General features: G+C 46.2%; 2 protein-coding genes across 2 annotated transcripts in view; both read left to right on the forward strand.

Moving 5' to 3' along the window:
* MUC13 (mucin 13, cell surface associated) overlaps positions 1–20240 on the forward strand; it is a 53907-nt gene extending 33667 nt beyond the window's left edge. Inside the window, exons 9-13 of the mRNA XM_060098858.1 lie at positions 490–527; positions 2143–2227; positions 4409–4587; positions 19880–19911; positions 20046–20240. Of these exons, the coding sequence (XP_059954841.1) occupies positions 490–527; positions 2143–2227; positions 4409–4587; positions 19880–19911; positions 20046–20240 (529 nt within the window). The remainder of the gene's footprint in view (positions 1–489; positions 528–2142; positions 2228–4408; positions 4588–19879; positions 19912–20045) is intronic.
* Positions 20241–20730: 490 nt separating this feature from the next.
* Positions 20731–26611, forward strand: part of ITGB5 (integrin subunit beta 5) — a 109543-nt gene continuing 103662 nt past the window's right edge. Inside the window, exon 1 of the mRNA XM_060099419.1 lies at positions 20731–20877. Within this exon, the coding sequence (XP_059955402.1) occupies positions 20808–20877 (70 nt within the window). The 5' untranslated portion in view covers positions 20731–20807. The remainder of the gene's footprint in view (positions 20878–26611) is intronic.

The raw sequence follows: 26611 nt of genomic DNA on the forward strand, positions 1-26611 counted from the left end.
ATTCTCCGTGTGCTGGGAACCACAGCAGGTAATGCTTCTCATACAACAACAGTCAGGAATGTATTTATTCCCCATTTTCAGGTGAGGAAACTGAAGCTCGGAGAATATAAATGACATGTCCCCACTCACAGGGCAGCAAATAAATGGCCGAGCCAGGTGGTCTCGCAGCCCGAGGGGGTCCCACTAAGCTCCATGCCTCTGGGACTCGGCTTCGCCCAAACTGCTGAATCCTCCTGGCACTCAGAAGGTGGAGCGTTCAGTTGGTAGCAAATGGAACCACACGGGATTGTGTATCCCCTCAACCTTCCAGAGTGCCATGAAAGGCACTCACCTGGAAGAATGGGAGCGTAAAGAAGAAAAGAGAAAGAGGAGACGGAACGGGGAGGAGAGAATGAAAGAAAGGTGCAAGGAAGACATGGAAGTTGGGTGGGAACTCTGACCTGCTCCCGCAAGGCTCCTTACCATGGTCTCCTACTCCTTGTATTTTAGGTGTGCGTTTGGCTACAGCGGAGTTGATTGTAAAGACTGTGAGTAGAAGAGTCTTTTTTTGTTAATAAGCTTCTAAGAAACAGACATTGACCACATTCAAAATTCTGTCCAGTCCCCCAAAGTCTCTGGCTTGTTTCATAAAGAGAGATAAAATCTACCTGGAGTTTGTCTTCTGGGTCAGGCCACTCCATGCTCACCCTCAGGTTGTGGGCAGAGCCTCTCTGTTATGGGAAATAATAGAACTCAGCCCAAGAGGTGGGCTGGTGCCTCTGGATTTGTCCCAGGCCAAAGAAGTTTGTCCCAACATTATATTCATTTCCTACATTAGATTAAATATGCATTGTCTGCTACTAAAAAGGATAAAGACCAGTATATTCCAAAAATGTTTATGCTCACAGTAGAGCAGAACTAGAAACCAGACGTTCAAATACTCAAATCATCTTTTTGTCTCAGTGGTATTTACTAATTTGGGATGTGTTGTCATAAATTCAGTTGCTTGTTTCCCTCCCAGACCCTACCCCCACCAGATTGGGACAATACTAACTGTATATTTTAAATGATTTCGTATTTTAAATTTTATATAATGAACTAAAAGATCAATGATCCAAGATGAAGGGAATATTCCTGTTAGCCTCCCAGCCAGCCACAAAGTTAGTGATAAGAAATGCTTTTCATTTCTACGGCATTTTGTTGTAAGGCTGGGTTTGCTAAGTCATTTCTTTCTTCTGGGCTTTTAGTGTCTACACCTATAAAATGAGAAGTTTGGATCAGATAACCTTTGAGGTTTTTTCCAGACTTAATGGTCGATGGTCCCTTGCATCCTGGTTAGAGGTGGCATATATGGCGGTCATGTAGCAGAAAGAATCAAAGGGACCTCGAGCAGGACTGTCCAACAGAAATGTAACACGAGCTTCAGATTTAATTTCAGATTTAAAAAGCTCTAAGTAAATTTTAGAAAGTAAGGAGGAATAGGTGAAACTGATTTTAATAACATTTTATTTCACTTACTATATAGAAAATAATATCATTTCAATAGGCAATCGGTACAAGGATGATTAATGAGACATTTTACATGTTTTTCATACTATGTGTTTGAAATCTGCTGTGTATGCTAAAATTACACTTACATGCCACCCCATAGCCATATTTCAAGTGCTCAAGATCACTAAACAAGCAGATCCAGAGGAGAATGGGTGGTAATGAACGTCCAGACTCTTCCCTCATCAATTCCATCAAGCTCCTCTGTTAGTGACAAATATAACTCCAACCTAGTTCCCCTAGTTGATCGGCAAAGTCCGTTATGGCAGGCAGGCAAAGGCAGCAGCGGTAAGGAGGTAGTGTGGACCTCTGATGAGATCTCACCCCCCACAGCCCAGGAAGGTCCTGCCACCATGGCCTCCTCTGTGCTTATGGACTTCTTTTATGTGGCAAGGTTGCCTCTTTTGATTGGGTTCTGAAGACACAGTTGGGGGTGGGCAGACAGAGGGCTACAGGAGGTGAGCCACCCACCCATCCTGGTCCTGGAAGAGGGTCAGAAACCAGAGCCCAATTGTCCTCTTGGCCAGGAACCACTGGGAACACATGTACCTGTGCAGCAGACGGTGGGAGTCTGCTTGGAGGAAGCCGTTCCTACTCTTCTCTTTTCCCTTTCAGCATTTCAGCTGATCCTCACGATCGTGGGCACCATTGCTGGCATCCTCATTCTCGGCATGGTGATTGCATTCATCTTCTCAGTGAGGTATGGGATGAAGTGTCCCTTTCCTGGGACAGAGTGCCACTGGCATTACACTCTGGTTTCCAAACGTGCCCAGCCTTTCCCGGGCAAGAGAAGAAAAATAAGGCGAGGCCTCTCTAATACCATTGCCCTTTTTGTCTTGCCTGAATTTTCTTCTGATTCTATAAGCTACACATGATCACTGAAGAAAATAGAAAATGTGTAAAGGAGCAGACTAAAAAGTCACCCACAAAACCCACCACCCTGAAGCAACCAACATTTTGGCATACATCCTTCCAGGTTTTTTGCTACTTTTTAAAATGATGTTATATATGTAATTTAGTATCTTTTGTGCTTAAAAATTTTTTTATTGAGGTTTGTTTTTGCTTAATACTATAAAGTGACATAGCAACTATTTTCTGATGTCATTAAAAACTCTTTTGGGAGTTCAGGGTTTTTTTTTTTTGAGCACAAGCCACCCATTCTCCTTGCTTGGCCCTGCAATAAACCTTTATCTGCTCAAAAACAAAACAAAACAAAACACTCTTTAGTTAGCAGTATTTAACTCTATTGATGTTGTCAAATATAATTTTCATTAAGTCACTCCCTTGCCCAGGACCTCGCTGCAAATAGCCTAATGTCCACCTGAACTGAGCCCCCTGGGTTTTAAGTAGAAACGTTATCTCTGCATGGCCTTTTCTCAGCTTGTGCCTTAAGTGCCCTTCTTAAAAACTTAAGTAGGGTCCATTCATTTATTCTACAAATATTTAGATAAAGTTACCTCCATTAATAGAGACGGAATACTATCATCTATTCCATTCTAAATGTGCCAAGTGAGGAGCCACTCTGATTAAAAAAAAAAAGCTACTTTTTGAAAATTACCTTTAGCTAATATATTTTGGCAAAATAGGGTTTTTTGCACTGTAATGCGATAGGATAGAGTTTACATTCCTAAAATATTTTGTTTCTTTTTTTTTCTTCTTTTACTCCATTTTGATATTAACTCTTTCCCACAGACCTGATTATAAGGATGCCAAGCTGGCAACTGAGAACACGACTTTCCGTTTTCCAGGGGTGTGGGTGTGGGGGACAGGACATTCGACTCTGGAGCAAGGCTGCTTCCTCCACAGTGGACCGGCTCACTGCCCCAGTCTCCAGGGTCCTCAGGGACTGTGATCAAGCTTGTGCCCCTTGAGAGCCTCGGTTCTCAGTTCCCCTTCCTGCTGCAGAGCCCCGTTTGCTCTTTGCTCAGCCACAGATTCATGACTCTTGGGAGCTCTCCAAGAATTATAATTTCTTGCCCATTCCAAAGGGAAGGAAGCCTCTTGTCAGTTACCTTAGATGGGAGTGCTGTCACAGGGCAGGAACTCCGTGGCGGGCTGGGCTGACCATCAGGGTCACCAGGTGAGTGGGTCTTCCTTTCTGACATTCCAGTGTCTGAGAGTCACCCCAGGACTGCCCTGTGGCCATAATGGATGCCTCTGGCCCCACTACCCATATTCTAACAGGGCAGGACTGTCGCTGCAGGCCAGAAGGAGAGAAGGGTCATGATCAGAGTTAATTGGGGGACAGGTGCCTCCCTCACCTGCAAGTCCTTCCACTTGGCTTTGAATGCTTACACTTGAGGTCCTTGAGGGCCCACAGAACAACGTGGGAAACTCCTATTTCTCCTTAAGACCTCTATGCCTTGAACTCATTTTATTCACTGAGGTGCTTCTGTAGACATTGACTTTGCCTGAATGAAAAATTGTATCACAAATCATCTTTTTCTTTGACTTTTATTATCATTTCCATAAATAATTCAAAAGCACACTGAAAAATACTAACATTATTAGCAAAATGTAAATGGGACTGGAGGAATTAGATGGTAATGTTGGATCAGGGTTAACGTTCTGGTTTTGATGGTTACATGGAGCTTATGAGGAGACTTAGGGAATCTACACTGAATGAAGTAATGAAGTATTACCAGTAATGGACATCAGGTCTGCAGCTTATTCTTAAATGGTTCAGAAATGTTAACAGTCGGGGAATCTGGGTGATAGATGTATGGGAACTCTGTGTAATTTGTTTTGGTTTTTTTTTTTGGTAACTTACATGTAAATTTGAAATTTCAAAAATTTAAAACATTTTGAAGAAAGAATCTTAACATTTGCTTCAAGGAACTTGCTGCCATTGTCAGATCCTAATTCCTGTTACCGATTACAGATCAAAGAACAAAAGCAGGAATGTGGAAGAAGAGAACTTGATTGTAAACGATTTTCAAAATCTGAAACTGCAGGAGAGCGGCTTTAGCAATCTAGGAGCAGATGGGAGCATCTTCCCTAAGATCAGGGTGAACCTGCACAAAGAGAGTCAGCCACAGAATCCCTACGTAGTCCAGGGTGGTATATCCCACGCAGACTATTAGGTGAGTCTTTGCATGCTTTCTGTTTGCCTTTGCAGAGTGAAATGCCCCAGGGCCGACTTGGGACCTGGCTGTTGTATCATCAGCAGCCCTGGCTGCCCAGTAGACTTTTTTTTTTAATCGAAAGCTATTAAAAATAGCCACCACTTGGTCCCTAACACTGACCATCTATGTGACTTTAGACACACCTCTTAATTTATCTGTTCATCTGTTTCCTCAGCTATAAAAAAGGAATCTTAATTCAGATGCCCTTAAGGTCTCCTTAAATGATACGTTTCTTGGGATACAACTTCAGTGGTTGTGATGACAATTCCCAGACTGCTGAAGGGCCTAGGACCTAGGTCAGGCCTGGGGAGGACTGTTGGATGTAAACATGGTTCTGTTTCCATGGATCCTTTCCAGCCAGCCCACATGAAAGCAAATCTCTCCTTTCCTCCCCTCCCCACCCCAGACCACAAGGCCACCCGATCAATTTCTAAAGCGACAAGGCAAGTGAGGCTGATAATATTTTCTTTCCCTTGGGAGGACTTTCAAGGCAAGTAGTTTGTCCTTGTTAGATTTGTTTTGGAGAATCGTAGCTGGCATGGCTCCGTGTGACCGAATGAAATGCTGAAAGGAGAAAGCCTGTCAGAGAGGACTCCCTCCGGGAGGATTGACAAGACAGAAGGGAGAGGAAAAGTGGCCAGAGAAGAGAGAGGGGGAAGAAGAGAGGAAAGGAGAGAAATGACTTGTTTAAAAGAGGAAGAGTGGGGAGAGAGGGAAAGAAGGAGGGGTGAGGTATCCCCAGGAGAGAAGAAAAAGAAAGAGGCTGAAAGAGAAGAGGGACCCAGGAGGGTGGTAGAGGGTCCGGGGAAGGGGAGCACAGTATCCCCACTCCCCGTGTGTGAGCTTTGCTTCTGCAGGCGGCCCAGGTGAGCGGGTCATCCTTTGCGGATCTTAACGCACTTTGAATATTCTGGGAAAATCTGACTGATTTTTAGTTTGAAATCCCATGATTGATTTTGATCAGCTTTCCTTCAGTCATGGAATCTAAGTGTTCCATGCGTGCCTGAAGGGATGACTTGCACAAAATGCGCCATGTGGGGTCGGACACAGGGTCTAGCCAGCAAGAGCCGAGATGGACTTCCCTTTGGTCCTACCTGAGGTGAACCTTAACCATGGAACTCATTTCAAACCTCCCTTTCCCCACAGTGGAGCCCTTACTTCAAGTATAACCTCTGAAGAAAGCCCTTTAGTGGCTGAGCAGGCATGGGATTTAGAATCGGACAGACCTGGGTTCACAGCCTGGCCCTTCCTGCTACGAGCTGTGTGATCTCAGACAAGTTATTTGACTTCTCTGGGTTTGTTTTCTCATCTGTGAAATGGTTAAAATGAAGCCTACCTCAGAGGGTAAAGATCAAATAAGCCCAAATGCATAAAGAACACAGCACGATGGGTTCTAATTTGAATAATAGTATTCAAATTGTGTTAATTACAATAATGCTAATCATTTATGAATCTAAATTTTCTCATATGTTTCTGTTGGAATACTTCTTTTCTAAGAGTTTTTCCCCCTCTCTTTCTCTCTCTCTCGTTTTGTCTAGAATGGTAAAAATTTGGAACCATCCATGGCCCCTCAACCCAACGTATGAGCTTTTATTTTGAGTGTTTCAAAGACTGATGGAGAAGGGAGCAGCCATGAAGATCTGGCTTTTGGTATTTCTCTTCCATCCAGCCTCTCTGAATGGAAGTTGTGACTGTTTGCAATGAATACAGCTTGTTTGCTAACTAAGTACCTATGAAATTAAATGCACATAGATGCTATTAGTAAGCACCTATACGTAAGATAGTTGATTTGCTCCAATCAGTACAATAGTTAGGTTTTTTTCCCTGGCCATGCAACAGTAATCATTCTATCTATCTATAGGGAAGCTCCCCAGGATTTTTCACTCCTGAAAGAGTCTAGAAGAGTGTTGCTTTGAGTTGATACCCTGTAGATAAGTGACGTATTCTGGGAGACTCTTACACATCAGCTGTGGAGGTCCCAGGAGATGGGAGGAGATACCATCCTTGAAGATGCTCAGGTTCATTCTCTGGCAAGTTAAAACAGGGAAGCTCCTTCTTTTCCTCAAACGTAGGGATTTCATTACCCTTGAACTGCCAGGAGCTTGTGACCTGGGCTCAAATCAGGAGGACAGATAAAAAGAGACAGGTCTCTTAGGTTTTTGGGAGCAGTTACTGGCAATCCAGGGCCTTCTTAATGTCAACTAGAAGGCCTAAACTAGAAATGTCCTCTGCAGTGGTATGTTCTAGAGGTTTTGAAATGCCGGTAGGTAGGGGAGTCAGTGGGGAAAAATGTGACCAGAAGAAGGAGGAACAGAGGTAGAAGTAGAAGGAAGCTGGGCTGGTAGGCTGCGTAAGGGAGAAGGTACCCAGGGCCCACCTTCATCCTCAGATTCTCCTCAATGAGCAAATGGGCATTTCCTCTAATTCATGCCCTACCCAAGATTTAGAACCTAAGAGAGGATGTGAAGACAAACCCCTCAGAGCAAGAGCTTGAAGTCACTTTGAAATTGTAGACATTCTGACTGGCTGATGGCGAGAGAGGGAGCTTGTGCTCTGGATCCAAATGTTCAGCCTCGTGATACAGACTCCAGAGGTATTCCACCAAAGCCTCAGCCTTCCCTGGGGACAGAGCCTTAGCCATGGTCACTAACACACACAGAGCGAAGAATGGGGGCCGCCACCTCCAGCACAGGCTTTCTTTAATGTTAGTAGTATCCTTGTTTATGTCTAATGTCTGGTCTTTGGGCAAGTTATTTTTATTTGTTGTTATTATTTGTTCTTGACTGTTAACTATAAACAGTAACAAATAAAGTGTCTTTAATAGATGGTGTCCTCCCTTGTGTTTGGGACTTTGGGTGATGCAAATATGACACGTGGTAAACCGAATTGATTAACATCTGCTCATTAGGGGCTGTTGGATTACCCAAGGTAATTTTTTTTTTGTCATGGAGTAGACATTTTTGGCTGCTTCCGCGTGCATATCCCACAACTCTTCCATTATGAAGCAACCAAGCATTTTGGGTGGGATTGATCTGACCCCTAGCTCCAAATGTAGGCCTTGGTTGGCCCAAGCCAATCAGTGGAATCCTATGCCCGCTTGCCACAGTGATTGACTTAGCAAGCACATGGCACAAGTGGATACGATTAGAATAAATCTCAGATGTTGGTAGGAGGCTTGGAGGAGGAGAAACTCGTTGTTCTGGAGAGTGGGGTTGAGGATGTGAGGCCTCGAACTGCTTCAGTTTTGCTGAGCTGACACATAGAGGAGGGCAAAGCTGAGAGAACCATGGAAGAATGGAGCTGGTGCTCTGATCAGACCATCCCTGAAGGCTCTGGACTTTACTGTTAGGACAGTTTGAGTAGTTGCTTCTGTATTTGCAGGTGGAAGCATCCTCACTGATACAGCTTGTGATTACTCTTGTGTTCTCAAGGCTAGCTGGTGAACGTAATAAAAGAAACTCGTATGACGTATTAATGCCCACAGTAAAAATATTAGTCAGCAATCAATAGGTTAACAGAATTAATGAAGATGGAACTTAAAATTGGCTGACCACTGTAACTTGACATCACAGACTCTAGTTCTGACCTGCATGTTACCTCCTTTACATTTGAAGATGATTCTGGATTTAGTGTTAAAAGTAGGCTATTTGAACCTCTTTTCTTTTTTTAAAAAAAATTATTTAATTATTTATTTGGTTGCACCGGGTCTTAGTTGCAGCAGGTGGGCTCCTTAGTTGCGGCTCATGGGCTCCTTAGTTGCGGCTCACTGGCTCCTTAGTTGTGGCATGCGAAGTTTTAGTTGCAGCATGCCTGTGGGATCTAGTTCCCTGAGCAGGGATCGAACCCGGGCCCCCTGCCTTGGGAGCGCAGTGTCTTATCCACTGCGCCTCCAGGGAAGTCCCTGAACCTCTTTTCTAAAGAGTCCCACCTCTCTCGTGCCCTCTGCACTACACCAAGTCAGTTTCCATCACTTCTCAAAGGTCCTGGGCCATACAGAACTCTGGGCTTCATGGACCAGAGTGCATCCATTCTTGGGAGAATTTCGTTGCTATTGTTTGAATAAAAGTAATGCTCCAAATATGTATATGTGTAATATTTATGAAAATGGCTTTTGCCTCCAAAGTTGCTTTTGATCTTACATAATAGGACGTGTAATTCATTTGCTTCCGCTCCCTGGGACCTTTGCAAAGGTTTTCTAACTGACTGTCCTGCAACCTTGGAGGGCTGTCAGAATGAACTTTCTAAGATGTGAATCTGATCATGACACTCCCTTGCTTAAGGCTTTCAGGGGTTCTCCACTGAGAGAATCAAGCTCAGAGATTCAAGCCAGACTTCTTGTGGCTCAAGTGCTCCAGAGTTGCCTCTCCTCCCCCGTCCCCACCCCCCCCTACCCCCACAGTGCGCTAAAACTGGCATACCTGCTGTTCCCTAAACATGCCACGTTCTCCTACCGCCATTTTTTTTGAATTGTTGAATTTATTTTTTTTATACAGCAGGTTCTTATTAGTTATCTATTTTATACTACCTCCACTTTTTTGCCTGTGCTGTGCCCTGCACTTGCAATGCTCCTTTCCTTCAACTGCCTAATAAACACCTCCAACTGTCTAGATCAGCTAAAACACCATCTCTTCTGACCAGCTTTTTGAATCCTCCCCTTGTCCACACAGCCCTCTCAAGCAGAAGTATCGCCTCTCTCATGTCAGCCGGGTCCTGGAACTCATTTCCCTGGTAAAGAGGTCCTGCATGGTAAGTCTGTGTTTCCTTCTCACCCAGCACAATGCCTGGCATAGGATATTAAATAGTTATGAAACAGTATAAAGCAGGACTCTTCCAGCTCAGTCTTGAAGGGTATGTTCATTATCTTGATGGTGGTGAAGGTTACCACGGGTATAGCAAAACTTAAATTACAAACTTTACATATGTACAGTTTATTGTATATATATCTCAATTGAGCTGTTTTTTTTTTTTTTAAGTGGGGTGTGGACAGTCCTGCAGGAGCCTCTCTGACCTTGAGGGAGGCATCCTCTGATCACTGCCCTCAGACAGCACAGGAGCACATACATGTCATTCTGCTGATCTCTGCTTCAGCCTGAAGGCTCTCTGAGGTCAGCGTTAGGTAAAACCAGCTGGGGATGGACCGTTGCCCCAACAGCAGCAGGTCCCGGCTGTACACTGGAGTCACCTGAGAAGATTTAAAAATCACTGATGCCTGGGTCCCATCCCAGAGCGCTTCATTGGTCTAGAGCATCCGGCTGGGTTAAGCTCCGCAAGTGATTCGAATGCGCAGGGGAGTTTGAGAATCATTACTCTCGACCAGCGGCTAGGCTCCTTGAGGTCAAGCCCCAGATCACATCATTTCCCATTCCTTCCCCAGAGATTCTAGAAACCAGGAATCTATTATGCATAAGAAGCTTCAGTGGTCTCTGAGCTTCCTTATGGAGGAGGAGGTCAATCGTCCAGGTGGCATCAACACCAAAACAGCGTGAAGCTTAAATCTTTGGCGCAGTTTTACCCTTGAACTACCCACCACCCTCTTCCTTCTTCCTGGCCGCTGGGCAAACTCTGCCGCCAGTAGGTGGTGCTGTCCCCTACGGCTTGCAGAAACCCAACTTCCGGTGGGACCGTTGTTTTAAAAGCCTTGTTGGAAATCGTTCACTTTTACTGCAGCAATTCTAAATAATTCCCCCTTGACTTTTTCTTGGTCTCTTCATTCCTTGCTCTTGTGCCAGGGAAACATGAATGTTATCAGTTCACTCTTGTTGCACATTTGCCTCATTTTTACTGGATCGTTAGAATCATACATTGTTACTTTCCAGTGGTCCTATAATAACTTAAGAATTGAAGTAAAGTTAATGTCATCTTAATGATGCATAAGACTTGGTACAATTATTCAGATAATCAATGTTTTATTTAATGGCTTTCCAAACTAAAAAAGAAGATAAATCAATTTGTATTGAAACATTCATCACTTTAAGTTTAAAAAAGAATGCCACCAGTGGGAAATTTCTGTCTTTCATCAGCTTTTATGAGGTGAGCAAGGTCTGGCTGGATTTTTTAGAGGATGAGGTGGGGAAGATCCCTGGGGCACAGTATGGGGAACTTTTCTTCAACCTCCAGGTTGTGACATGTGTGCACTTTTATTCAAAGACAAAGCTTGGAGCAAACCACAAAGGCTTCATTATTCCTGCAGGCTCAGTCACATTTTCTGAGCCCACAATCAGAACATGTGGTCTAATAAAAGAATTCTCTCCTGCTTCCAGATGACAGCCAGTTTGAAAAAACAACAATAATAATAGTTAATCTATTATGGAGTATTTAATATAGGCCAGGCACAATTCTTCCTTTCATTCTCACAATAATTGTGAAGTAATACTATTATTACCCTTGTCCAATAGTTGGGGAAATAGAGGCAAGAAACTTGCCCAAAGTTTTATGGGTAGTAATGAGCACAGCTCTCTGTCCTTTAATGCCAAAATATTAACATATGTAGGATATTTCAATGGTTCGTAGAGACTATGAGACATACATTTGAAACTGAGAGTGTTCTATATTTACTAGGCCTGGTGCCAGATACAAACAGATCTTCCTGGAGTGTAGAGGTTAATGGGGCTTTATTACCAAAAATGAAAAATTCTGTCCTTATGTCATTGTTCAGATTTCAGAACATATTCTCTCCATTAAAGTAACTCATCTAAAATCATCTGCAAAATGCCTGCTGTGCATTACTGATGGCCCCAGCTGTGGCTGTGGCTTCCCTCTCTGTTTGGGTGCGGGGCCTCCAGTTTCTCTCTAATGAAAAGTCTCTCCATTCTCTCTCTGCCCAGCTGTGGTATCCTGCCCATATGTGGTGACAGAGGAATCTTTGAGGCTTCTTTCCTTATGCTGGAAGCAATAACCTCCTGACAGGGTCCAAGGCCCCGCTGGGTTGACACTGAACACCTCCAACCCCCACCCCTGCTTAGTACCACCTTTATCAGCCAGTCCTTCTCTGCTCCTGAGCTTCTGGAGAAAAACCCTCTGTCTTATTTCTCTGGTATGTAGAAGGTCCTCAGCAAAACGAGAAAGAATGAAGGCCCTATTTCAGTGAAGGAACGTCCTCGAGCAAGGAATATCCTGGACTATGGAAGCAAAGAATAGAATTAGGGCAAAACAAGAGAAGTCTCCGGATTATAATAGGGTCGATTGTCCAAATGTCTATTTGTAATGACACTTTTGAGGTATTTTTTTTTTAAGCTTAGTCCATAACAGAAAGCCTCTCTTAGCCCTAACTAACCGGCTTTACCAGTTTCTTGAGAGGAGTTAACTTATACAATACCCTCTAAACTGTACGTAATTCTTATTCCATAATAGAAGGTCTATCATTTTAAACTAATCTTTTCAAATTTTCTATTGTTATTATTCTAAGTCTCGAGCTTAAAACAAAACACCCCCCCCTCCAGAAGAGTCAACACAAATAGACATTTGGACGGTGGACTGCATTATAGTCCAGAGACATCCATCCTTGCTCCTGGGTGCTCCTCGTGAGCCCTCTGCTCTCCTCTACGTGGTGATCCAGGCTCCTTTCTGCTAAGACTTCCTCATTCTGAACATGTTTCTCAAGGTCACACTGTCCTCATCTGCATCAATCTACTGGAAAGGGAAAAAGCATGGAGGATCATGCAAGGGAGATTTTTATGGGTCAGGTCTGGTGTTAATACCTCTCATGTTTTCCCACATCACATTGGCTTAGAACTTAGCCACATAACTACACCCAACACACCCAGGGAGACAGAGGAATATAGGAGAGCTCCATGTCCAGGAAGACCAGGAAATGGGTGCTTTGTGAACAGCTATCCCGTCTCTGGTCCTCTCCCTCCCTCTACCTTACAACATTATGTCACCCTTCAAGATTCTGCATAAACATCACAATTCCATCCCTAACCTAGAGCAGTATCTAGCACAGAGTATACACTCAATAAATATTTGTTAAAACAATGAGGCATTCCACAAATACTTTTTTTTAAATTTATTTTATTGAAGTATAGTTGATTTACAATGTTGGGTTAGTTTCTGCTGTACAGCAAACTGATTCAGTTATACATATACATATATATTCTTTTTCATATTCTTTTCCATTATGGTTTGTTACAGGATATTGACTATATTAATAGTTCCCTATGCTGTACAGTAGGACTTTGTTGTTTATCCCACAGATACTTAAGTGCCTAGTCTTTTCATTCTCAATTAAGTCAGAGAGGCAGTTGTGCCATAAGCAAATAATTTCGAATTCAACTCATGTGATAGAGCAAGGACCAAGCCCTTTGAGAACATGGAGGAAAACGTTCTATGAACATCAGTTCTGGAAGGCTTGAGCTGGGTATGGAAAGAGGAGTCAAGTTTACTAGCTGGAAAGAGCAGGAACATGACCATCTATGGAGAAGAAACACGATGTGCAAAGGTGAGAACGTGTTTGTGGGGGTGGGTGTTGGGGCCAGGCTCTGAAGGGCCTTGTGTGTTGCATAATCATCTGATTCCTGGTGTGCTGATCTTTCAGTTATACCAACTATGTGCCCTACCTGCTTTTTCTGAAGAGAAGGCTGAACAACTATACCTAATAAGGCATTCACTCAAGTCCTGCCTTCTTGTGTGGAGACCATTGCAATGCCCTCCCTGGTCTCTTTGGAAGGAGGGAGCCCAGCTATCTCAAGTTATAGTTTGCAGGTATCCTGCTTTGGGTCTGGCTTGGCTTTGTCCTTCAGCTGCATTTGGAAAACATGATTTGGGTGCCCTAGTCTGGGGAGTCACAGATCTCCACAGCTAACTACACTTCGGCCTACTGACCTGAGGGTAAAAGGCCCTGTGTTTGCTGTTAATTGTGGTTTGGGGATGAATGTTACAAGGCTAGCTATAAAGCATGGGGCTCCATGTAATGAAAGGTCCGCTGTGCCCCTGGATGTCCACCCTGTATAACATAACATGGCTTAGAAGAATAGTGGGTCAAAGCTGTCACCCTAAGAAATCAGGTGGGCACCCAAGTTAGGAAGTACAAGGCAGATTCAATAGATAGTTATTGAATGCCTACTGTGTGCCAGGTATTTTCGGATGTATTTGCTAATTTAACCTGCATGTAAATATTTTCTGAAATGATCACAAATAAGACCGATTATGAGATAACATTGCACTGTTGAAAATATTAAGATATATTTCTTTTAAGTACACTCGAATTAAGGCTATGTCATAGTCATAGTGAAGGTCAGAGTTCCATTCAAAATGAGGCACCTGTGATGGAACAGAAAGAACTGTGGACCTTGGAGTCAGGAGATCTTGGCTCTATCACTTATCTCTTCTCTAAGCCCCAGCGTCCAAATGGGGAGAATGAGGTATGTTTTACAGCATTGATTTGTACTGTAAATACCTGATTGAACTATAAATACTTGGCTGGGCTCCATTCTCTCTGAGTGTGGGGACTCTTTGAACTGTGCTTGTCTTTGTGAGGAACCTGGAAACTCTACTCCTGGACTTATATTACAAAATATGATGGCTTCTAAGCTGGGGAGGGGCCTACACCTGAGCAACCAGGCTTTTAGCTCCTGCACCTGAGCTGACTGCTATGCTAGACTGAGAGCAGAGCTCCCATGAGATGAACTCTCAATGCTGCCAGGCTGGCCAGCTGTGGTTCCTCCCTACATTGTCTTGACTTTTTTTTTTTTTTTTTTTAACAAATATGATTACATGGTCATTTATTTATTTTTTATTTATTTTTATTTTATTTTATTTTTTGCGGTACGTGGGCCTCTCACTGTCATGGCCTCTCCCGTTGCAGAGCACAGGCTCCAGACGCGCAGGCTCAGCGGCCATGGCTCACGGGCCCAGCCGCTCCGCGGCATGTGGGATCCTCCCGGACCGGGGCACAAACCCGTGTCCCCTGCATCTGCAGGCGGACTCTCAACCACTGCGCCACCAGGGAAGCCCCATTGTCTTGACTTTTAAAGCCAAGTGTGGCCTCTAGAAGGCTTGTGAGTCTGAACATTGAGTTGACCCTCAGAGGAACCTCTGGTGGGTACTGCAGGCATCATGTTTTATTGTGTCGTCTGTGAAATGTTGGAGCAGATAGTGGCCTATCTCCAGTGAGGCTGGGGAAGTGGAAACTACCAAAGAAGGAACTTAGGTTACATGGAATGAAGAACTTGCTGTGATTGCTGATTAAATAATCAGAGTAGATTAGCCAGGGAGCTGATGGGGCCACCTTGGGACATCCCTTAAAGAGGTAAAATGGTCGTTTTCAGAGTCTACTCTCAAGACAGGCCCTCACAATCTTCCCACATAGCGAATGTGTTCAACCAAGTCCTGTATCCTATTAAAGGGCAGTAGTTTTTTGAAGGCCAATTTTTTTTTTTTTTTTTGCGGTACGCGGGCCTCTCACTGTTGTGGCCTCTCCCGTTGCGGAGCACAGGCTCTGGACACGCAGGCTCAGCGGCCATGGCTCACGGGCCCAGCCGCTCCGCAGCACGTGGGATCCTCCCGGACTGGGACACGAACCCGTGTCCCCTGCATTGGCAGGCGGACTCTCAACCACTGCACCACCAGGGAAGCCCTGAAGGAAAATTTTTAGTTGGTAGAACAGGTTATGTAAAGCAGAGCCTGCTGCCAAGTGCCAAACACATTTGAGTTCACAAGCAGTAATTATAGAGCCAGCTCTGACATGGACCAGATCCTTTGCTTTCCAGCTGAGCAACTGAGGTCCAGAGAGGGGCAGGTAATTGCATGGTTGCTCAGCTACTTGATAGCAGTGAGGACCGGAACTGAATTCTTCTGAGTCCAGATTTATAGTTTTCCTCCACTAGCAATTGAATATGAAGAGCTATAGTCTACAAAAAGTGCAGTAGCCCCTGTACACAGGCCAAAGTTGGGTCCCGGGCTGGAGGCTTTTTGCAGGCCTGTTGGCCCTTGACTTCTGCAGACCCGGTCCTTCAGCAAGCTGCTCAGCCTCCACCCCCCCATCACACCCCCAAACCTGGCCCCCAGAAAGGGGTAAGGGTCAGAAGCTTGTCCTACCTTTTGAAAAGCTGTTGAATTCCTAGCTCCAGCATTGTCTGAAGGACCACTGATAGAGCTAAGACAAGGCAGAAGAGAAAGGCAAGATGAAAGTGGGGGGTGACACGGAGGGGATTGTAGGTGAAAAGGAGGATTAAAAAAAGTGGTACTCAAGTGGCCGAGGCAGAATGCTGGCTCAGCCTCCAAGGGCACTCCCAAGTTCCCACCGCTTCCTTCTGCTCTTCAGCTATCTCCATCCTCGCTAGCATCTATGGTGTTCACTTCCCTCTATCCCATCATGCTCCCCTCATTCTGTGGCATTTCTTCCCAGGCCACATCTGCATCGACCATACCTGTTCTGTGCTCCTTCCCTATTCCCTACTCACTCCTTGTTTCCTGGTATTTACGCTAGAAGCCTCTAGATATGATTAAAAAGGGGTATGTGTGTGTGAGTGTGTCTGTGTGTGTCTGTGTACTTGTCTTCATTCATTGTACTTTTTATTTAAATAACTGGAAAAGCATCTGTGCCCTTTAGGTGGTGTGAGATAACTTCTAGGAAAAGAGAAACAAATTGTAATGGCTTTGCCAGAGTGGAAAAGGGGCATTCAGGGGAAGACTCTAGCAGTCTCCTCTGGGTCTAAGCTCTACAGACAATTTTAAAGAAAAGTTTTCTAAAAAGGAAAAAAAAAAGGAAACATATGCCAAAATTCATTGAAAAATATCACAACTTTTACTGTAATTTTATTAATGGACACTGTTTTAAAATATTTCAGTTCATGAAAGCTGGAAAACATACATTCCCTCTGGAATATATAATCTTAAAACTATTTTCAAAACTAACCTTTGAAAATTGGTTACAGAAAGATACAATAATTCATGAGCGTTTTCAGAATTGATAATTCTATGAATAGAGAGGTTGAAGGCACATGACTTATTTATCGAGGGTGTGCTAGCTGCTCCATAAATAAGGTTAAAATGTTTGTATGTGCTTCTTAGCTTCAGAGAAATGGTACATTTCTATGACTTACATTTGTACATTAAAAGCAACAACAACAAAGAGAAACACCTTTCCTCATTGTTGAAAATTTCCATCAAGACTTGTTTTGTATTCCGTCTCTCAATATGAAATCCCACCCGTCTCAGTCTCAGCTGTGGCATGACCACGATGTCCATGCTTAACCCCAAAATAAACAAAGAAAAATTGCTGAGAGATCTACTCTATGCCAGTTAACATAATAGGCTATTTTCGCCAAAATGGAACCCGCTGTGCTCACCATGGCCTGTCATCTGCCCATCTCCTGTGTTCATCCATTATGTGGATGGTGCCTTTAGGTCTGTCCTTGGCCGTCCTGTATGGGCTGCAAACTCTGAGGGCTGTCATGGGGAGTATTTTTTCCTAACCAACACCATAGCACATAGGGGGAGAAAAACCTATAAAGAACATTTTCCTATAAAAAAGAATATCATTTTATATTTTTAAAATAAAAAGTTAGGGAGTTCCCTGGTGGCCCAGTGGTTAGGATTCTGGGCTTTCACTGCCGTGGCCCAGGTTCAATCCCAGTCAAAGACTGAGATCCCACAAGCCGTGCAGTGTGGCCCCCCGCAAAAAAAAAGTGAAAATTAACATTAATGAAAATTGTATACATGTTTCATAGTCCTATCAGTTGCTGCAAAAGAATTTTATAATATTCTGTCATCAGGGTCATTCATTTCTGGCACTGTGACAAACCCCAGGCATGACTATTAAAAGCAGAGTAAATTAAGCATATTACCTAAACTAAGGTGAATACTGTAGGGTTGTTGTCTTTTCCCCCTCCAACTTTTTTTCCCCTGCATATTACATTGCAACTATATATCAGTAAAATATTCTTGACCTGGATTATAGATTGAATTGCACAATATGACGACTCATCGTGGGAGTGAATTAGCATGTAAATCTGAATTATGAAATAGAAAAGTTTGAACTAATCCGATTTCAATTTTTTTTTAAATGATGGTAAAATACACATAACACAAAAGTTACCATTTTAATAATTTTTAAGTGTACAGGTCAGTGGCATTAAGTATTCTCACAATGTTGTGCAAACATCACCATGATCCATTTTCAGAACTTTTCCATTATCCCAAACTGAAACTCTGTACCCATTAACTAATAACTTCCTGTTTGCCCCTCTGTCCAGCCCCTGGTAACCTCTTTTATCCTTTCTGACTCTATGAGTTTGCTTATACATAGAATCCTACAATATTTGTCCTTTTGTGTCTTGCTTATTTCACTTAGCATAATGTTTTCAAGGTTCATATGTGTTGTAACATGTGTCAGTATTTAATACCTTTTTAAGACTGGATAATATTCCATTGTATGTACATACTGCATTTTATTTATCCATTCATCTGTTGATGGATGTTTGAGTTACTTCCACCTTTTGGTGACTGTGAATAATGCCACTATGAATGTGGGTGTATAACCATCTGTTTGAGGCCCTGCTTTCAATTCTTTTGGGAGCTGGGAGATGGAGTTTGTGGATCATATGGTAATTCTATATTTAACTTCTTGAGGAATTAATATTATTTTAAAGCTAATAAGAAACATAAAATTCCTCTGGGTTATCTGTGTTCAAACCTTGAGACGCAAACTCAATGCAACCAACAGCCTCCTTTGAGCCCAGAAGCTCAGCAATGATCAGAAATGGGATGCTGTGGAGGCAGCCAGCAGCCACAAAGGGAACTGTTCCAGTGGCTGTGGGAAGCACCAACGGAGGCCATCAGTGCAGGCTGACTTTGCCAGTCAGAGGAAGTCAAAGCATTTAAAAGGCACTTCCACTCTCCAGCTTAGTACAAAGAAGGAAGGATGACTGGACAAGAAAAAGCCACAAACCAGAAAACAAAAGCTTGGGAGGAATTAGAAGAGCCGTCTATCATCTCCAGCCTAGTTCCCAGATAATGGAATGTGGAAGAACGTTGTTATCACTTGGGATTCAGCTGTTTATGGCAGGTCTGGGCAGGTTAGAAACCGCCAGGTGGGACAGGAGGAGGGCAGATTGGGTTGCAGCACTTTCCAGGTGCAGTCCAGGTAAACAGGGGTGTGTGTTGGTTCTGAACAGTAAAGGGCCATGTTGGGCTGGGGAAGGTGATGCACAGATCAGACAACACAGGGCCCAAACTTAGAGGATACTTGATAAATGCAAGTTTTTTTGTCCTTATCAATGCAATATTTATCCAGTTTCCGCAACTTAACTTTCCTTGCATCTAATCCATCCATCACATCCCTACCGGAAAAATCTTAAAATCATCACTTGGCACTGACACCTCCCAGTTCAAACTCTCACTGGCTGCCCATTAGTTATAATCATTGCCTCTCAAGCTTGGATAAAAGTAGCCCCAAGGCCATTCTGCTGAGGCAGAAAGACCCAAGATTAACCTGGGGCAGGCCCTGCAGCACAAATTTTACTGGAAAATGTTTGGGGACAAGCATTAACTCTTACATCATAATAAACATGGGGAATATTTAGAGTACGATGACATTTCCATGGAGTTTAAGCATAAGACACTGTCCTTCAAGTGGAATTTGGAGCTTGGCCTCTATGCACACGATACCACAAGGATAAGTTTATTTTCTCTGGCATTAGGGCACCACCCTGGTAGAGTGTGGGGGTGGGAGTGCACAGTTAAACTCCAGCTCCCTAATCTGGGCAGTTAGAACTAATTGCCCACTCAGAGCCATCTTGCCAACTAGTTCCTGATCTGCAAAGTTCAGATCACTTTGCTCTTTACTGCTTACTGCTTCTGTTTTTAGTCGAAGCATTCTGAACGTTTGGACAATGCATCCAGCTCTGTCACTTCTCCTGGCAAGTTAACCCCTTTGTGCCTCAGTTTTCTCATCTGGATAACAGTAGGGTTGTGGGGAGGATTTCGTGAATTAACAAGGTAACTATTTACATTTCAGTGCCTGGCTAGCTGTCTGCTTTCGGTACTGTATGTGTTAGGCATCCTACTATTATTTCCTTCTATTGGTACATGAAGGTTTCCTCTTCTCCTGCTGCCTATAAACCATTCCAGTCTTAACCCACTCATCGTGGCCCAGCCCAAGCCCACCTGGTCCTTTGCACGTGCTGTTAGGGGAGGTTCCCCACCCCCGCCCCTTACAGTCAATTTTAGAACTAGCTCAGGTGTAAAGGGTAAAGGTGAAAGCCTGAGCATCTGTTCCTGTTCTTCAGTTTATTTGTTCGGCTTCACGGAAACCGCCAGCGTATCGACATAAGAAAAACGCAGAATAGTCACATATTGGACAGTCTCGGATCCGCGTAAGGGGCAAAACTTTAATGAGGGAAAAGTGCGTTTTGTGTGTGTCTTCACGCCCCATGTGCCCTCACTTCCCCACAGAGCGCGTCGCCTCGCGGTAACACTCGCCGGTGCCTCCGTCCCTCCGGCGAGCGCGGCTTCGGGAGGACTAGACTGCCACGGCACGATTCCCCGCTGCCCGCCCCGGACCCGCTCTCTCTCCTTAAATCCAGCAACCCCAAGTATAATCTCGGCTCGTCCGTGGAGCGTGCCCCTCCCCCTTCCCGTAGGTGCTAGGGAAGCCGGGCCAGACGCTAGCCCAGGATTTCGACCCCTGCCCTGGCCGCCAGGTGCGCCGGAAGCAACTTCCACCTGGATGCCCTCGGCCTCCCGTGCCGGCCGGTCCCCGGGAGGGGCGGAGCTCGGCCCGCCCCGCCTCGCCGTAAGCTGACCTTGTGGCAGGCGGGCGGGGGCCGGGACGGGGCGAGAAGGGGAGGAGTAAGGAGAGGAGGAAAGTGGAGCCCCGCGGGCCGGAGGGAGGAAGAAAAGGGAAGGGGCGGAGGCGACGGGCACAGTGTACCGGCGCGCGGGGGGACCTCAGCCCGCGGTGCGTCCCGGAGCCGGAGTCCTCCCTGCACAGAGCCGCCCGCCGGGACTGTCCCGAGCGGCGACACCCCGGGCGTCCCGGCCGGGGAGCCGGCGCAGCGGCGGCCCCGGGACTCGGCGGCAAGCGCTGCGGGAGGGATGGTGGCGGCGGGGCGCGGGCCAGCGCAGCCGCCCCTGCCTCCCGCCAGGCCGCGGCCCCCGGCCCCCCGCCCCCGCGGAGTCCGCCGCCCGCGCCGCAGCTGAGCCGGGCGCCCCACCATGCCGCGGGCCCCCGCGTCCCTGTACGCCTGCCTCCTCGGGCTCTGCACGCTCGTGCCCCGGCTCCCAGGTAAGCCGTGCCGCTGGTGGTGCAAAGAAACTTTGGCGCCCGGAGCCGCCCTTGGCGTCTCGGAGGGGCAGGGCCCCAGGCCGTTGTCTGAAGGTGGGAGGCATCCTCGGGGCACTCCCAGGTGGCGAGCCGCTGGGGACGGCCCGGTGGGGGGCTTCCGAACAGCGGGCACCACCCCGCGCGCGGCCCGCCGCAGCCCCGCAGGGCTGTCGTCGGCCTCCGGTCCCCTCCCTGGCGAGGAGGAGCCTTCCTGAGTAAACAGCCCTGCCCGTCTGCTGACCCAGCCCGCGAGCGCCCGCGCCCATTGCGCGGGGAGGGCCTCCGCCAGCCCCGCGTCGGGATCTGGGCTCTGCACTCCCGGCACAAAGCGGCCCTTGTGGCCGGCCGGGGGCGGCCGGGCTGCTGGGAGGCGGCGAGTGATGCCGCCGGTACCCTGGTCCCGGGGAGACGAAGGGCAGCTGGAAGCGCGTGACCCGGAGTCTTCGCTGGAGCCAAAGCGTGGGGGCCAGGGCTACTCCCGAGGGCTAGTCTCCTGGAAACGCGGGTGTTCAGGCCCTCGTAGCGAATCCTAGAGTTTCACCACGCCTAGGCCAGCCGCCTTCCTTTAAAGATGTAACCCCCTCTTTCCTCCCCCAAGCCCTCGCATACCCGAGGGGAGACCTGCGTCCCAAACCACAGCCCCACCTGGGAACCAAGCCCCAGCTGGAACCTCCCGATCTGATTCCTTCTGCCTGGCTTTATCCCGGAGTTTACAAACACCCCGTGCAGCACGCTCCCTTAATTCTGGAGGATTGATTGGGGAACGGAGGGCAGGGGGTGTGCAGTTGCACTCGCGCGATACTGCCCTGGGCCGGCGGCTGCGTGAGGAGCCCTCAGTTACCTGCTTTAAGTTTTCGGAGTTGGGAGGGGGCTGGATGTGGTAATTGGGAGGCCACAGCTGAGGGATGCTCTGTTGGGCTCTGGGGCTGCCAGGCAGATGAGCTACCGCCAACCCCCACCCCACCCCGCCCCCCGCCCCGCCAAAAGCAAGAAGCTCCAAACTTTCTCCTTTCCCGTAGGAGATCATTGTGTTGGGGTGCTCAATTCACTTTCAAGCCCGAGATTCTTGATTGCTCTCGTGAAGCAAATGTCTGGCTGCGAGGGAGGGAAGGACTGTCCCCTGCCGTGTCTCATTTACATGAAGGCAGTGGAGGTTTCTGTCTGAGAGAGAGGAGAGGTCTGGGCAAACAAAAACTTTCTTCAGGGCCTAATTCAAACTTATTACTGTAGCAGGTTTCTTTTTTCACTGCAGAGCTTGGGGTAGATCACCGGTTTCCAAACACCCATCTGGCAACCAGTGCCCATTGCTGATGTTTTCATGGGTCCCCAGGGAAAGGCAAAGAGAAGGATGGATCCTGTGTCACACACAGGAGTATATCATTGCCAACAGCCCCCTGCTTCCCAAGGACTGTCCTCTAATTTGAAATTATGTCTTTTTTATTTTTGGTGGGAAAACTTCTTTTAATAATCTGTAATGGTGATAGAGAGTAGGTTTTCATTTTGAGCAAAAGAAAAAATCTGGCAATCCTATATACATTTTAGCTTCTCTTTTTGTTTTCTTTTTAAATCATAATGATCCTAATAATCTGTGAAATCCAAAAGTTTGGGAACTGCTGAAGGAGATGACTTTTTAGTTTCCTTACAGTTTGACATTTGGATTCTAGTAAAACCTTAAATACTTGCAGTTGCAAATACTTCTTTCAATACATTATTTTCCATTTGCGTTGTGATTTCTGTTTTTCAAAGTTTGTATACATCTTTCCTCTGTGTGTTTAATCCAGCAGGAAACAGACTTCTAATTTAAGGGGTCTCACTTCAAACAAGTCCCTGGCAGGCTGACAACCCCCATCCCAGGGTTATCTGCTCTCCTTATTATCCCCTTGCCGAGGGCCTCCAGACAGGACCTGAAGATATGGTCTTCCCACATAACCAGGGAAGGGTTTCTCTGGGGTGAGGCCCTTGATCTCTACTAAGAAGGAGGGAGGAGTGTGGCATTGATCGGGCTGTGGAACTGGAGTCATGTTTGCTATCATTGTTTATTAAAAGGAAAAAAATCAAATGTTCTTCTGGTGAATGTCCTGCACGTTAGAATGCTCGAAATCCTAGGAGAGCCCTTTATCCTATTTACTGCAGTCCTGTTGGCAGCCCTCCCTCCCCCCATGATTCTGTGGTCTATGCTGGGGCTGTTGGAATTTGGCCTTGGGTTTGCAGCCCTCCTCAGGTAACCAGGCAAAGGTTCAGAAATGCAAACGGGGGTTTGGTGCGTCGGCTGCTGTTTACCCTAGGTATTTACACTTTAGGGCCATCACCCTTGAATTAAGGGGACTTTCAATAAAGGGGATTGAGGCAGAAGAGGGCAGGGCCTAATTAGCTCTAATTAGTATTCCTCTCTTGCTTGTTCTCCATGCTCATTTAGCTACTGAGGCAACGGAGAATTAAAATATCTAAGTAGTTGGCAGAAGGCCCTTTGTGCCTGCCTACCCTGGTAACTACTTTTTCTCCTCCAGCCAGCTCATGGAAACATTCTGAGAAGTTTTAACCTCGTGTGGGACGATTACACAGTACTTAAATGATGGTGGCCCTTTCACGTGGCGGTGTGCAGCTGTGTTAATGGGGTGGGGTCGCTTCACAGGTATTTTCAGTTGGTTGGGGCGGAGGGCTTCTTTCCCCTTGGAATGGGATTAATGGCCTTTATAAATGTAAAGGAACACTTTATTTATAGGTGCCCATTTGTTTGTGAGGCTGCTGCTTCTGTTGGATGCAGGGTTGGATTCCTGGGCCACATGGTGAAAAGTTTGCTCCCAGACAGGCCTTGACGCCTCCCCTGTGGCGGATGCTTGAGGCAGGGCTGTAGAGTGCCCCTCCCCACCTCCAGGCTGGTTCCCTACCCGCCCCCCCCGCCCCCCAGAGTTTTTCAGAGATGGTTGCTTGTCTCTTGTAGAGTTATTCTCAACTCTCGCTCAGGGATCCTGTTAAAACTCAAGTTAGATCGTGTCGCTCTGCTTCAAACCCTCCAGTGGCTTCCGGAAGTCCTGCCAGTGTCCTGCCAGGCTCTCCATGAACGCCCCCCGCCCCCCGTGCCTCTCATCACTTCCCCTCATGCACTTCAGTCCAGCACCGAGGGCCTCGTTGTCTTCGAGCTCAGCTGCAGGCCTTCCCTCTGCCTGGAATGGTCTCCCTGCAGATCTCTGCACGGTGGGCCGCCTCCACCCCCCCCACTCCCCCCAGCCTTTTCTCAGTGTCTCCAGCTCAGCCAGAGCTGCAGCCTCCTGCCCCACATTCTTCCTGTCTCCTTGCCTTCCTTGATTTTTCTCCCTAGCACTTATCACCATCGAATGCACTTCCTTATCTGGCTTATTGTCCATCTTGTCTTCTGAGCATTCTGCCCCTCACCAGGACGAAAGCTCCGTGAGGGCAGGGAGTTTTGTCCGTTCTATTTGACACTGTATCCTCTGTGCCTAGAACAGTGCCTGACTCATACTTGTTGAATGAATGGATGAACATGAGTCTTGGTACTGTGTGTGTGTGTTGGAGGCGGAGTGTCCCATCCTCACCTCCTTGCCTCCTTCTACAACTCGCTTTGAGGTCAGGGACTCTCATTATTTCCTCATTATTAGGAGGAAACATTCATCGTGCGAGGGAGAGAACTCATTTGAGTGTGTCAAGATTTTTTGAGCTGGAATCTATGATAGAGGCCATTTAGTCCACCCCTGGAATTGTTTGCAGGAAGATGCTGAGGCCAGGAAAGGTTAAATGACTTGTAGCCAATAAGCCAATAATCTTTCGTGCCAGGATATCCTTTTCCTCAACCCATGACTCCAGCCCAAATGTCCCGTCCTCTGTGAAGCCTTGTCTGCATCCCTCGGGTGGAGCAGGGTTGGCCTCTCCTTCCCTTGCTCTCATAGCATATTCTGTCTGTTAGAGAGACTGGGGGCTGCCTCTTCTGCTACGTGGTGAATTGCCGGGTCTCACTTACCTTTAGGTCCCTGATACAGACACAATGATTGGTACTCTTTTGAGTCCTCCCCGCCCGGCCACTCCTACCATGGTTTCAATGACCTTAAAAACAAAAACCTCAGCTTTCTAAACTTGTAAAACAATTTTAGTTACAGAAAAATTGAGAAGGTAGTATAGAGAGTTCCCATATGCCTCACTTCCCATTTTGCCTATTATTTACATCTTGCATTCATATGGCATATTTGTTACAATTAATGAACCACATCATTAACGAAAATCCAGGGCTCCTTAGTTGCGGCATGTGGGATCTAGCTCCCTGACCAGGGATCGAATCCACATCCCCGGCATTGGAAGGCAGATTCTTAACCACTGTGCCACCAGGGAAGTCCCCAGTTGTCTTTTTAAAAATAAATTTTTCAATAGGTAATATATTCACATGCCTTTTTAAAGCATAACAAGTGTAGGGTGAGAGATCTCTTTTCCATTCTTGTTGCCCGTTAGTCTGGGACATTGCCCCGACCCCCTTCCCTGCTCAGACCATCCCTGTCCGTTTCTTATGGATCTATAGTGTTTTCTGTACATTTATTACAAATCTCCCTCCCCCAGTTTTATTGAAAGGCAGCACGAAACACACTGTTCTGTACCTTGCCTTTTCTGTTAACTTAGCGATAAGTATATCCGAGTGAGCTTCATATCAGTCTGCAGGGAATAGGGAGCATGCACATTCTTTTTTAAAGCCACGTAGTATTCTAGTGTTTGAATTGGTGTTTTAAAAAAAAAAGTCATATCTGTAAAGCCCACGTTGTCGCGTGTTTTTGCAGATGTCTGCTATTCAGAAAGGCAGTAAAGATATAAACAAGACAGATCCTTCCTAGGGCGTATTTACACTTCATGGTAACATCTTTAGACTGATGACTCTTTAATTGCTAGAATGAGCACTGGAAAGACTTTGTCACACGTGGGGATTGTGGTTCAGGGCATGGGGAGAGGCACTCCAGTGCCTTACCACTTCCCCGCCCCCTCCCGAACAGGAATGATGAAATGTTTTTATTTTCTGTTGTCTTGAAAACAATGAGTAAAATGTAATTCGGGATTGTGTTTCTCTCACCTAGCTGGAGGAGGGTGCAGGCAGGAAGGGTTGGATTAGGAGAAACATTTCATGCATCTTGAAGGAAGAATCGGCCAGACATGGCGGCTGCCTGGATATGACTGATGACAGGCAAGGATGAGTCAATGAGTTTGGGAAGGAGACTGTTTTCAGATGATGGTTTGCAGTAAACCCCCGGCTTCAGAGACATTAAGGGCTGCAGGCAGTTGACATTGAGCTGGAATGGTCACTGTGCAAACAGTTACCACGAAAAGTTGTGGCCACTGTCTGGGCCGCTAGCACCTATTACCATGACCTAGACACAACACTCTGACATTTGTGAACTGCAGCTGTTGAACGTTTTTTTCATTGCTTCCTTCCTTTGAAAATGCTATTGGTGCCAAGTGACTCATCCAGCCAAATCTAAGCTTACTGAAATATTAATAGGTGGAAAGAGGAGAGATGCCAGAGGGAGTGAGGCTGGCACTGTGGCTCATATCAACACACAGTCTATGCTTCTGGTGCCCTGAGTTCCTGGCTGCTACCTGGTCCCTGGCAGACTGTGAGCTCCTGAGGAGCAAGGCCTGGGTCATTCGTCTCTGTATGTCTAGCATCCCCTAGTCCAGTGCTTGGCGTTTGGGACATGCTTAG

This window comes from Mesoplodon densirostris, chromosome 5 (genome assembly GCF_025265405.1).
Source record: "Mesoplodon densirostris isolate mMesDen1 chromosome 5, mMesDen1 primary haplotype, whole genome shotgun sequence".
Classification (NCBI taxonomy): domain Eukaryota; kingdom Metazoa; phylum Chordata; class Mammalia; order Artiodactyla; family Ziphiidae; genus Mesoplodon; species Mesoplodon densirostris.